We start from the raw sequence: 13852 nt of genomic DNA on the forward strand, positions 1-13852 counted from the left end.
CCTTTGACCGCTGCAGGGCAAACGGCGCAGTCTTTTTTCTTTCATTTAGCCCTCAAAGCATAAAAGACGTCAAGCAACACAAGGATAAGCGTCCATATAACACAAAAGGCCGACCCACAGTTATAAATAAAACACAAAAAAAAAAGAGAGAAAAAAAAACAAAAGAGTTGCTCTCGGTGCTCTCGGTACAGGGAGGACACGACGCACGACCCACTTTTGTCTTGGGCGAATTTAATTAAGAATCCTCTCAAACACGGCTGGGCCCCTTTTCTTTGTTGCCTTTCTCTGCGCACACACACACACACACAAAAAGGACAACAAGAGGCGGTCCAGTGTCTTACAACATTTATAAAGTGTGGAAAGCAACCCCGCCCCCCCCACCCCACCCCTCCCTCACCCACCCAGCCCGGAAAATCCCTATTGGTCAGCCTGGCATGCGCATTAATATACGCATTCAAAATTTGTTGGCCAAAGTAACATTTCAATTTTCGGTATCGAGTGCGCCCCTTTGAAGTGGAGCCCAGGCTCTTGACTGTCTCTATGTATGTGCATCTTGTGTGTGTGTGTGTGTGTGTGTGTACGTGTGTGTGTGTGTGTGCGTGTGTGTGTTGCCTTGGTAATTGTGTATACTAATGTGTGGATTTAGTGCGCTATCAAAAAACATACACAGGAGTTTAGTAAACGCCAAGAGATGACTGAAGAGCTGCTCGTGTGTGTGTGTGTGTGCCTGTGTGTGTGTGTGTGTGTGTGTGCGTGTGTGTGTATATGTCTGCACGTTGTGGTTGCTGTTGGGCATAGCCGGAGACTAGATCTGTAAGGCTTGGGTAGTCTATTTGGGCGTTAGCTTTAACTCGAACACAAATGAAATTTTTTGGATAAACGAAATTTAATTAGTGCAAATGTGTGCATGTCTATATATATATGCGTGTGTGTGTGTGAGTATGAGTGTGTGTGTGTGTTGTGTGCGCATTAAAACCTCGTTAAACGTTGCCACGGCTGGCAGGCCCATTGTTGCGCCCGAGGCTAGGGGCGGAGCGGGGGCAGGGGCAGGGGCGGGGTTGGAGAGGCGAGTTGTTAAAGCATGTAAGCATACAAGGACACACACAGCAGCACACCTAGTTATGTGTGTGTGTGTGTGTGTGTGTGTGTGCAACACTGAAAATGTGCAAAGCGCCAGCAGCGCAATAACAATGCACATTTAATGACAAGTGGAAAACTTTTTCACTTAATGTATGCCACACACACAAAAGAAGATACAGCGAGGTGAGGGGGGGGAGGTAACGAGAAGAGGGCTCACAACACTGGCAGCTGCTGGCTGTTATGCAACACTCTAATCAAAATGCAATACAATTTCTAATAAGGCTCTCTCTCAGCCCGTCAGAAAGCTGCTGACTTTATTTAGGAACTCGTTTAGCTAAATGGGAATTGACGAGAGGGTTGAGGGCAGGGGGGGAGGAGGAGGGCGTGGTGCGTGGGTTGAGCCAGCAACTGAACTTTTATGGTGACAAGCTAAATAGTAACCCGCCCCGCCCAGCCCCGCCCCTTCCACAAGATAGCCTCATTCCATTTTGTACAAAATTGCATAATTGAGAAAAAGTATAATTAATTGTAAATCGCAACGAAAAATATCGAAATCAAAATTCGTATAGCAAAAAAATGCACTAGGCTCTAGCTCAATATATTTGTTGTATATATATATATAGACGTAAGATCTACTCTAGAAACAAGACCGAGGCGTGGGCGTAATTAGCTAATTTGATTAATTTGCGCAAAAATGGTTAAAGAGAAAAAAATTATTGAAAAATTGTATGAAAACTATAAATTTTAAAACGGTGCACAACGAACTCAACACGAACTTGCGTGTTATCGATAACAGGTTATCGATAACATACAAAAACAGAACGGGACAGCCGTCGAGCTAACGAGCTAACAAATGCAATTTGATGTCTTACTAAAACTATGTTAAAGTGTGTGTAGATGTGTGTTTGTGTGTGTTTGTGTGTGATTATGGATGTAATATAATGTAACGTAACGTAACGTAACGCAACGGAAACGTAACTCGGAAACGTAACTCAACAAAAACGCAATTAGAAGAAATACAGAAATACATAAGAATTACAATTGGCCGTCCGTACCGTCATCGATAGACAATCGATAAATCGATAAACGATAAATATCGCCGATACACGTTTAGTTTCGTGGCACGCTCAGACAGCTAGTGGCAGGTGTGTTGACGGCGTCGCTTTGTGTTGTTGCTTGCTTGCACACACACAAACACACACACACACACATACACACACACACATAGAGGCGTGTGTGTGCGTGCGTGCGGCGTGGTGTCTGCGGGTCAGGTAATGCCCTAAAAGATCGGAGGCACATTATAACGTTTGCAGCTGTTTTTTGTAAGTGAGTGTAAGGTGAGTATGTGTGTGTGTGTTGTGTGTGTGTGTTGTGTGGACTTCCCGTTACAAATAAGCATCGATAAATCATAATCGATAATTAATCGATAAATTAACACAGGCGACATTAGCAAATTGTTGTGTGTGCACAAAACGATTCTACTCACATCCGCCTGCAGTCTTTGCGCCTCCTGCTCTGTCTCAAAGGTAACAAATCCGTAGCCCTTGCTAACACCGGCACGATCCACAATTATCTTTGTACTCTTCACGGTGCCGTAGGCGCTGAAGACACGCGTCAGATCCGCCTCGGTGGTGTCGCCACTGCGAAGAGATAGATCAGAGAGAGAGGGATTAGTATGGATATGTATTTAAGGGATAAGCCGAGCCGGATTGCTTACCTGATCCCGCCCACAAAGATGCGATTGGGTATGAGTGTGCCGTATTTGGGCGCTGCCAGTGGCGCCTCCAGTGCGCCGGTTGGCGCACCTGTGGCCGCAGTTGGTGCGGCTGTTATTTTGTGCATTTCGGCTGGTGTCGTCTCCAGACGAAAGTTGGCACCGAAGGGCAGAATCTTGAGGCTGTTTTCCTTTAACTTGGGGGCGCAAGAAATTCGATTCCAAAGTATGCGAGAGCTTATCTCTCTCTCTCTCTCGCTCTCGCTCTCTTTCGCTTCTCTTGGTAGAGTTCTCCTTTTGCTCCTCTGACGGCTTTACGCGGCGCTGGTTCGTTCTGTGTTCCTCTTGTTTAGTCTAACACGCATTAATATTGTTATGCCGTCACGTAACGTCAGGTCAGGTCAGTTCAGGTCACACGTCGCGTTGCGTTTTCCAGTTTCTTCTTCTTTTCTCAGCGCCTTTTGCTGTATGTGTGCGTTGTTGTTTTCCTTGCTTTTCTTCAGCTTTTCTTTTTAGTTTTTACTGCTATGTTTGCTTTGTCCAAAACTAAGGGAGAGACAGAGAAAGAGAGAGAGAGAGAGAGAGAATTTGAGTTAAAATACGTTTTAGCTAGGCAGACGCAGAGGCAGAGGCAGCCTCTGATCTTCGCCTGAAAAATTGCCCCCTACATTTCGAAATGCATCTATTTTGGGAACACAGCGACGACACATGTCACACGAGAGACCCGCCAATGCACTAAGGAGAAGACAGAGAGCGACAACTAGTGAGAGAGAGAGAGAGAGAGAGGGAGAGGGAGAGACATGGCTGAGGTAGCTCGGAGACACTGGCGACACATGTGTGCGCCATAAATTCACCTTCAGAGCGCTGCGGGGCAGGCAAATAGCGCAGAGAGTTTAAATTTAACAACAAGCGGCGGCGACACACAAAGTTGACTGTCAAACGGCAGCAGCAGCAAACAATAAAATGGCCAAAATAATGTATCTAGCAGATGCATAGATACATTCACAGTGAGCCCGCGCCAAATTGAACGGACTAGATAGTTGGAAGAGAGATCGAAGACATGAATATATATAAATTAAGGAATAAGAATAAAGATTTATTTATTTTTATTAATTTATATAAAGGTAAACAAACATAAAAAAATCTTTTCTTTCTTATTCCCATAGTCGGGAATTATTATTAAAAGATATCTAAACCAATTTCAATAGGATTTCCAATATTTTATATATTGTATCGCCAAAGTATTTATATAATACATGAATATATAAAGGTCTATTTTATAAAAGCAAGAGGTAAACCAAGATAAATTTCTTTATTCTAATTAGCATAGTTCCAGGTGGTATTCCCAGGCTAAGGTAAATAATGATTCTTAAAGATATTTAAAGCAATTGCAATAGGCTTTCGAATATTCTCTATTATATTTTATCAATTTATATTATTCTCAAACGCTAAAAAAAATAAATAAATCTTTATTCTAATTCCCATGGTCAAGATCTAGATGGTATTCCCAGGCTAAGGTTAATAATTCATTTTAAAGATAGATGGAAGATATCGCCAAAGTATTTTCCAAATACATGAATATATAAATGTCAATATTATTCTAATTTCCATAGTTCCAGGTGGAATTCCAGGCTAATCCACTTTGAAAAGGCAAATATATTATATTTCCGGCTGATAATTCCTATAAGGAGTGCTCAATTTATATTAAGCTGATAAAATCTGTTAGGTTTCCTTTACGAGTGACCACTGTACACGGCTCTAGCTTAATATGAGGCAGAGTTCAATTAGCGTTAAGCTTAAATATGTTTGCTCCAAGTCGTATCTCAACTCACAATCCAACTGCAGCGCACTTGCACGCCCCTTCAAAGCCCCTCCCCCCTCTACCCACCCCCCCCCTCCAGCCCTAACACCTCACACCCCCCCCGCCGAACAATGCTAACTCGTGTATCGACTAAAGCTACAAAAAAGAAAAAACATAATTATAATTTCATTAGCAATCAATAAGTCCAAATTGATGGCGCTTTATCGAAAACCAAGGTTTGTTTATGTACGTGAAGTGTGTGTGTGTATCTGTGTATGTTTTTGATATGTATGTATGTGGGTGTGTGTGTGTGTGTGTGTGTCTGTGGGTCAGCTAATGTATCTACACGTGATTATTGCTCAGTTCGGTTCGCTTCGTTTCGTTTTTTTGGTGCCAACTCTTGTGGCCATAAATCAACGCCAATAAATAACCAAAAAATATATCTAAATACAAGAACTAAATATAAATATGAAGATGTATCCATAAATCCACATATACATATATGTATATATATATATATATATAGATACGATATCTGTAGCGCTTGCTGCTCTCATTAAATCGCGTCACATTTCCAAAATGTTTTTCAACAGCAAAGATTTATTTTAGGCACATCAAAATTCGTGTTTCTGTTTTTCTTGAAAAGTGAAATTAATGAAAAACTAAAAGCTTTCGCCCTAAGTGTGCCCCTGACATAAATCCGCGTAACTCGGGAGGAATGAAAAATTCTGCGCCGAGTTCTTAATTATTAACATGCGTATTATATGAGAGAGAGATTGGGCGCCCGGCAGCTCATTTGTGGGCCAAGTCGTTAAAATGTACGAGAAATTGCATTATTAAAATCAATTCAGGGCCCATCACAAAGTGCGGGCCCTGAAAATGGGCAAAGTCAGCGCGTGCTGCCGAGCAACTGGCAACTGGCAACTGGCAGAGGTCAACCGGAAAATCACGGCAAACATGACAACATGAGCGCTATCAGCGGAATTTAATCAACAGCAGCCAGAGAGAGAGAATTTACACCCGCCCACACAGCGCACACACACCTGGTTTTGTGGCGACCACTCGACGAATGTATATTGCAAAATTCCACGTGCGAAAATTGCACGCGTAATGCCAATGAAAACGAACCACCAAAAGAATTTAATAATGAAACACAAACATTTCACAAAGTCTGTGGGCATGATAGCGCGACTGTTCAGCCGACTTTGTGAAGTGCTCTATTTAAGTTATCGATTAACGATAAGTGCTTGCATTATAACATTTATCGAAACATAAATTGGTGCAACACTGCAAGGTAAATTATCGATAAATATTGATAGTTGCAAGTAACGATATAATATCTTAAAGTACATTATCGATAGTATCCACAATTATTCATAAGAATTATCGAAATGCACATTATCGATATTTTCCAGAAGAGTTATCGATCATCGATTTAACTATCGATTAACAATGCGTATCGACAGTTGCAACTAACGCTATTATTTGAACGTACATTATCGATAACATATGCAAGTATTGATAAGAATTATCGGAATATCATTCGAATCAAAAGTAATTAAGAGTATTTATTTAATTACCGTATCATCTTCACTATTGATATTGATATAAATTGTTGCAATTCTAGAAGGTAATTTCATTATCGATATTATTGATAAGAATTATAGAAATATTAAAATTAGAAAGCACTTTTTGATAGCTTTAAGAGTTATCGGAAGTAATTAAAAGTATCGATTTAATTACCGTATCAGCATCAATATTGTCGGTGCAATGCTAGAAGTTAATTCTATTATCGATATTTTCGATAGCTTAAAGAGTTATCGACAATATCAAAAGTAATTCTAAATATCGATCATTGTATGACCATTGTTATCAATATTATATAATGTGTTGCTCTTTCCGAAATATTAATTTTTTATATCTTTCCATTCCAAAACATTTTATACTAATTATCGACAAATTGTAATTTATCTATGTGGGTTATTTCCTGTTTTCCAACAGCTAATCCCCTAAAATCCTGATGTGCTCATCAAAAATGTATTTCACAACTGCAAATGTATTTCAATATTGCACACACACACATATACACAAATATGTACAACACACATACACAAACATATTCATGTTGTTAGCCTTGATGTGAGGCATTTGATTGCCTGCAGGGCAACCAGAAATCAGATTCAGCCATGCAACAATTCAACAATTCTGGGAGCTGCTGCTGCCCCACAACAACATTCCGTTAATACCCTGTACATCATATCAAATGGGTCAAGGGTATGATAGGCAAAGGGCAAGAATATTTCGATTCCTAAAGGCAGCCTTGAGAGAAGTAGGAGTATAGAAACATTTACAGGGTATCTACAAGCTTAACGCTGCCCACTTTCTTGTTTACTTTTTGCATTCTTTTATAGTTTTTCCTTCTTTTTTTTTCGGCACATTCAAGCGCAACTTGGGCAATTAGGACAATGCAATTAGTAAGCGCCAAACTATTAAATAACCAGCCGGGAGTGCTGGCAACCGAGAGAGAAATAAAAGAGAGAGTGAGGTTAGCAGGAAAATCGCGTGCAACATTTGACCTATTAAAATGGCAAAATGCTGCCAGATAGCAAGAAGGAGGCGCCCCAAGGGGAAAGAGTGGGAAGAGGGGTAAGGGGAAGGGGGAAGGGTTACACGTAACTGGCCACACGAGATGCACACAAAAGTTGTAGATAAAAATAGTGCAAAAGTTACCTGAGCGCCGGCGGCGTGTCCTTGCCAAAATAAAACAAAATAAAGAGAATGAGAGGAAAGAGGGGAATGAGGAGGGGCAGAGAATAGCCAAGGCAAGCGATAGTGAAAGGCTGATAAAAGCTGAGCCACAGGAAGCAACGGAAACGCAGCAACGCCTCGACTAGCACAACAGGAAGCACAGACAGAATGAAGGGGGATGGGGGAGGGGGAGTGGAGGAGGGAAAGGCAGGCAACCGGAGCAGGTGGAAGGAGCTGATAAGCGTATGTAAGTCAAGTCACATAAGGACAATTAGCCAAAAGCTCAAGAGGCTTTAAGCCTTTTCTTTTCTCTCGTTTTTTTTTTGGCAGCAAAATCCAAATAGCAAACAAGCTGAGCTACAACAAAACTTGGCTCGCTCTGCGTGCGCGTGCTGCCGCATAAGTTGGCCAAAATGTGCTTACCAAGGCAGGACAGGACAGGCGTGGGCTGGAGGGGGAGGGAGAGGTGGGGGGGGGGGGGCGACCTGCACTCAGTCAAAGGTCAATTGAAGTTGCGGCCGAGCAGACAGCCAGCGTCAGCAGCCAAGTCAAGTGTAATACGAGAAAGCGCAAAAATGGCACACCAATACACACACACACACCCGCACACACACACACCCGCACGCACACACACAGGCACAGCTGCTGACTGACAGCGCGCCGGAAGTGGCTGCCATTTCAGCTCACACCATAAAAAAGTAGAAGAAGAAGGACCAGAAACATGTTACACAATCCTTGAGTGTGTGTGCAGGACATTGCTGCTGCTGCTGCTGCCGCTTTGGGTGTCAGTCAAGTGAAAGGAAATTGTAGCTAACACACAGAGTGAAAGGGAGAGAGGGAGAGAGAGGGGGGGAGAGCTGCGGCAGACATACCAACAGACAAACATCATCATGATGCGGCCTGATGAGTGTGGGCGGAAGAGAGAGAGTGGGAAATTGATGGCCTGCCAGGCAGCCAAACCCCTGTGTCCTGTGCGCCGTACGTATGTGTGTGTATGAGTGTGTGTGTGTGGCACACAAAAATCCATAATCCTCAGAGCGAGCGAAGCCGCAGCAGCAGCAAAAGGGAAACGACAAACTACAAAGCGCGAGTCAGAACAAAAAGACATATATACATAAATATATCATGAGACGACAGTTGGGGAGTGCACGACTAGTAGATACCCTGTAGCCATGCCGGCATGATGCTAAGAAGCCACATATAGATCGATATTTATCGAATTTTGGGTTAAGCGGAGAGATCTGTACCATGAAATTTGCGAAAATACTTTTCAGACCGATATTTATCGATTTTATGGTTTAGTGGGGAGATCTGAAAGGCGCGACACGTGCTTCCAAGGATTTTTAAACCGATATTTATCGATTTTGGGAAGAGATCCGTAATGAAATTAGCGACGAAGCTTTTCAGACCGATATTAAGGGAGGAGAGGAGAGATCTGTACCATGCAATTTGCGACAAATGCTTTTCAGACCGATATTTATCGATTTTGGGAAATTATCGCATCATATTTTATGGCTTGATCTATTCTATACCCAATTTTCTATAGGGTACAAGGCCATAAAAAGTTTGTATGTGAAAAGCTGAAGCAAAGTTTTTCGAAACAATGAAACTTTGCAGCAGCAGCATTAAATTGTTTGATGTGTGTGTAGCCCACACACGCACACACACACACACACAGATATATTATATACACACATATAAAAACTGTGTCCAACTGTGCCGTGTTTGTATTTGGGTTTTTTGGGTTTCAATATTTGCACAGACTTCGCATCGCAACTTAAAGAAGGCTCGCATTGAATACATTTTTCCCCCCAGCTCAGCCCGTAACCAGCCCCTCCCCCCCCCCTCCTACCCCTTACTCAAGTGCGGTTTGGATAAAGTTTGTCAAGCATTTTGCAAATGATTTATTGCCACATCAGAGAGAGAGCGAGACAGACAACGCTGCGTATGAGCGATAGATGTTGCCAGGAGATGAGCCACGCCTCCCGCCCCTCCCCCGCACGGCCAACCACAAAGGATTTAAGTGGCATTTGATATAGCGTCAGGCTCTAGCTAGAATATATCTATTAAATGTTGAGCCAAATTAAGTCATTAAAAACCGATTTAAATTTCGATACGAGCTTTGCTCAAATTTTCTTTAAGCACACGCTGCGTATGCGTAATATGCAAATTAATTATCAGTGCAGGGGGTAGAGGGGGAGGGGGGAGACCGAAAAAAGAATAGAAATGCAATCACGAGAAAGCAACGCAAAAGGCAACAAGGCGAACGTAAAGTGCAAAGAAAATGGCCTAAAAGTGTGACTTGGCTATGCAAAGAGGCGACACGCAAGGGAGGGGCAGGGGGGGGGGGGTGGATTGGGGGGTTGGTGTTGACTGCGAGGTGTGTGTGTGTGTGTGGCTGCCAACTATTTTTGTAGACGCAGCTGCCTTTGCCTTTCCTTGGGCCAAGGCATAAAATTAAAATGCAAAAAAAAAAAATGATTCAGACAATGTGGCGAGCGAGCGCTTGCGTGCGAGCGAGATGGAGACAATGTGGGTGTCGCTGGGCGTGTGTGTGTGTGTGTGTGTGTTAGTGTGTGTGTTTGAAAAGTGAAAAAAGCGCAGCTGAGCACGTCATCAAAAGCGTCTCTAGCTGATGCTGCTGCTGCTGCTCTTCTCTATTGCTGCTGCCTCTGCTGCTGCCTCTGCCGCTGCCTCTGCTGCTGCCTCTGCCGCTGCCCCTGCCTCTGCCACTGCCGCTTTTCCGACTGCGACTGCATTTGCATCTCTGCCAGCTCGTTGATGTACAGACACGTCTGAAGCATAGGCCAACTACACTCGCAGAAAAACTTACAATTAGCAAAAATGAATTCGCAAAACGAACAAAGAATATTCCCATATTCAAATTAGTTAAACGAACTTCTTTCAATCAGCGTGAATCGTTTTTGTATGTAGAGAATAGAATGCTTGACTTTTCTCAGTGTATACACAACGCCCCCGCCCCCTGCAAGCTGACGCGCAGAGCCAAGATTTTCATAGAGCAAAAACGAAAGCCAGAATATTCCAATATTTAAATTAGTTAAAACGAACTAGTTTTAATCAGCATGAAACGTGTTTTAATTTGGGAATGGCTAGAAAACTGAATATGCTTGATTTTTCTCAGTGTAGACATCTTACGGGGCGGGGGATAGGGAAATTCATCTGACGCGCCGCCAACATTTTCGCTTTTGTTTCGACGTCAACAACAAAATGGCCACGTTTTTTTTTTTTGGCTCGTTACAAATTTGCGCCTCAACTAGGTAAAGTCATTTGTCTGTCTGTCTGTCCATTATGGCGAGTGCGGACTGTGGCACAGATTTGCGACAAGAAAATCGGTTGAATTTCTGGCTATAATTTTTGTTATAAAATTAAAGTTATGCAAATTACTTGCGAGCCACTAAATGCAGCTTAAGATACTTATAAGCCACACACGCCAAGGCACACACACATACACAAGCTACACACACACACACACCCACACACACACACACTCACACACACTCGAGAGGGCAGCCGCCACACAACCAGCGCGAAAAGTTTACAACTTGCCATGCAAAAAGTTAACAAAAAGTTAAGTCATAAAACTAACATAAAATAGAGAGAGATATTTATATGCATATTATTCAGATATATATGTGTATATATAAAAATACACTCGGCGAAAAAGTGCGTTCTGAATTCGAGCGTGACCAGCTGGGAAATTCAATGTTAAAAATTGCAAGTGCATTCCAATTGCGAACCGAACGCGATTATGTAATAAAATAATAATTTAATTTAATTAATTAATTAGCTGTAAGCTCAAATATTTGTGCTATAAACGTTTTAATTAGATTGAGGTCGCGTATTAAATTTTGTTCCGAGTGTATATAGTACAGATATATACATGTATATATATATATATGTATATATATATTCAGCTGCTTGTGTCTTGGCGAAAAGAGAGTCAACAAAATTGAAAATATGGAAAATAAGTTAATTACACGCAATTTCATTGGAGTTCAGAATAGACAATAACATCTCGCATCGGTCGATCAATGGATGTCATTAGCACAGCTGTTTAATGCCGACTATATAAAAATAGACGCAATTGAATAACTCAATTATGAATCGACTAACCGGAAACACACACACAGAGAGAAGGCGGGGAGAAGGGGGAGGCGGGGCGAGACGTCGGGGAGAAGCCCATACGAATTATATGCCAAAGATGAGATCTCAATAATCAGACCAAAAAAAAATTGTGTTTTTTTCTTATTATTATATGCAAATGTGTAAGATTGCGCGGAAATGGGCATTTTCCATGATAGATGAATGCATATCAACGTGTGGAAAAGTGTTGAAAAGTGTTAATTGCGTGTAAATGCTTTTTTTTTAATTGTAAGAATAAATATACACTATTTAAGGGCGTATTATAGTTATTTTTAATTATAAGAATAAATACATTTTACTTTTGTAGCTCGTTTTATAATTATCACAAAGCTAGTTATACCCTTAAGAGTTTCGAATGACACAAATAAAATCATTCAATGTCTTTTATTATACCCTGAAAAATGGGTAAAAAAAGGGTATAATGTATTTGTGCCAATGTATGTAACAGGCAGAAGGATGCATCTCCGACCCCATAAAGTATATATTTTCTTGATCAGCATCAACAGCCGAGTCGATATAACCAGTCCGTCTGTGTGTCAGTCCGGCCGTTCGTCTGTCCGTATATACGAACGCAAGGATCTCGAAACCTATAAGAGCTAGAGACTTGAAATTTTAGCTGTAGGTCCTCCTAGTCCCCGCGCAGATCGAGTTTGTTTTCGATAGTCGATAACTTGCCACGTTTCCAAGTAATCGATAAAAATCGATCCTTCAGAATCGATTCAGAATTGATCTTGATTAAGATCTTAACCATGTACTTTACACAAACAAAATTTTACCTGCTTGGAACTACACTTTATCATACAGCTCTATAGGAAGAATCTGTCGAAAACGACAAACTCTTCTATTTTCTTATTCTTTCTTTTTCAACAGTCTTTCCATGAGATGACCTTGGGGTTTATGGTTTATGTCGACAAAATAAAGCTTTAATTTGCTTCTTACATATTTGCAAAACCATATTTAATGGAACTACTCCATCATATGACTCCTATATTAAATGGGTCCTATAAGATATAAACATCTGAAAATGTAGCTTTACACAGGGCAACCTCTAGCCAGGAGGATTAAAAGATCGGCTGCTAAAATCAGAAAGATATAGCTAAAGGGACAACCAGTAGTCAAATTAGCTCGTTGTAATTCTCTCTTTATTAACAATCTGTCTATGGTAAGACCTTAAGGTTTAGTTATTAGATATTATGATTGCTATAGGGAAAAACGGCTGAAAATTTTAGCTCTACAGACAAGATATTATAATCTTGATCATCTGCCCAAATAGAAATGATATAGCTAATATTTTTGCAATGCTTTCCAAGTATGTTCATCTTCTCGAATCATTCAAGAAAACCGTTTTTAATTATTCTCTCGCTAGCAAAAGAGTTGAGCGACATACAAAATATGATGGAATATTTTCTGTGATGCAGATGTCTATATCAACAAAAATAGCGAAAAAAAAAGAGGAAAAAAGCGCACATTTGTTGGCCGCACTCGATATTCTATAGAAAAATACACAAAGTGCTAATCCCATTGAATGTTGCTTAAGCATTGTTGAAAAATTCGTCTGGTGGCACTTGCCACACATCTACTATTGAGTGTGTGCGTGTGTGTGTGTGTGTATCTGTGTGTGTGCATATCCGCCCGTGGGCAGCGCGAGTCGAAACCGTGAAAATATGCAGATAACTAATATTAACTTTTTGTTTGAATGCATGAATGAAGCGCGGCTAAAAGTGTGTGCGGTTGTCTGCGGCTGCGTGTGTGTGCGGTTGTGTGTATTGGTGTGTAGTAAAAAACAGCCAAGCTCAGCGCTTCGTTAGATGGAATTGAATGGAAATTGTGAGCTTGTCGACCAACAATAATTGGGCCTATAGCCATAAAAAAAAAGGCCCGCAGCGGACCCAAAAAAAAAAACTGTAGAAAAAACTGAACTAGCGCAGTGCGTGCAACGGTGCACGGCCCGCGGTCAAAATCAAATCCATATATATTATATATATATATTTCTAAATTGAAGTTTGGATCGCTGGGCAGGTGGGCGGCGGCCATGGTACAGTGGAGACCCGAGTTGGGTCAGTTGGCCACAAGTACGCAAATGAAGTTCATGCTGGAAATTGCTGCTTGGAGAGCATGGCCAACAGCGCTGAAAGTCAAAGCTGGGCGCTTTTCATTTAGTTATAGACCCAGCTGCTTGCTGGAAATCGATAACAAAGTGTGGAATCGATAACAAAGGTTTTTAGTTCGATTTAGAGCTTAGCTTTAAGCATGCCTCAGATAAGAGCGAGAGACCAAGGACTAAGGACTAAGAGCTACAGCCATTTCTTCAAATTCGAGCATGAGAAACTTTCCTCGCTCTCGAT

The 13852-nt window shown here is 41.5% G+C and overlaps 1 protein-coding gene across 6 annotated transcripts in view; it reads right to left on the reverse strand.

Moving 5' to 3' along the window:
* bol (boule) overlaps positions 1-13852 on the reverse strand; it is a 29876-nt gene that overhangs the window by 8520 nt on the left and 7504 nt on the right. For all 6 annotated transcript variants that reach the window (XM_064685502.1, XM_064685511.1, XM_064685519.1 and 3 more), the window contains exons 2-3: positions 2798-3340; positions 2567-2720 (exon numbers count right to left, since the gene is read on the reverse strand). In XM_064685502.1, coding sequence (XP_064541572.1) covers positions 2567-2720; positions 2798-2922 — 279 coding nt within the window. In that variant the 5' untranslated portion in view covers positions 2923-3340. The remainder of the gene's footprint in view (positions 1-2566; positions 2721-2797; positions 3341-13852) is intronic.

This window comes from Drosophila montana, unplaced genomic scaffold, assembly GCF_035044405.1.
Source record: "Drosophila montana isolate Dmon_TW-CO22-7 unplaced genomic scaffold, ASM3504440v1 contig_1455_1, whole genome shotgun sequence".
NCBI lineage: Eukaryota > Metazoa > Arthropoda > Insecta > Diptera > Drosophilidae > Drosophila > Drosophila montana.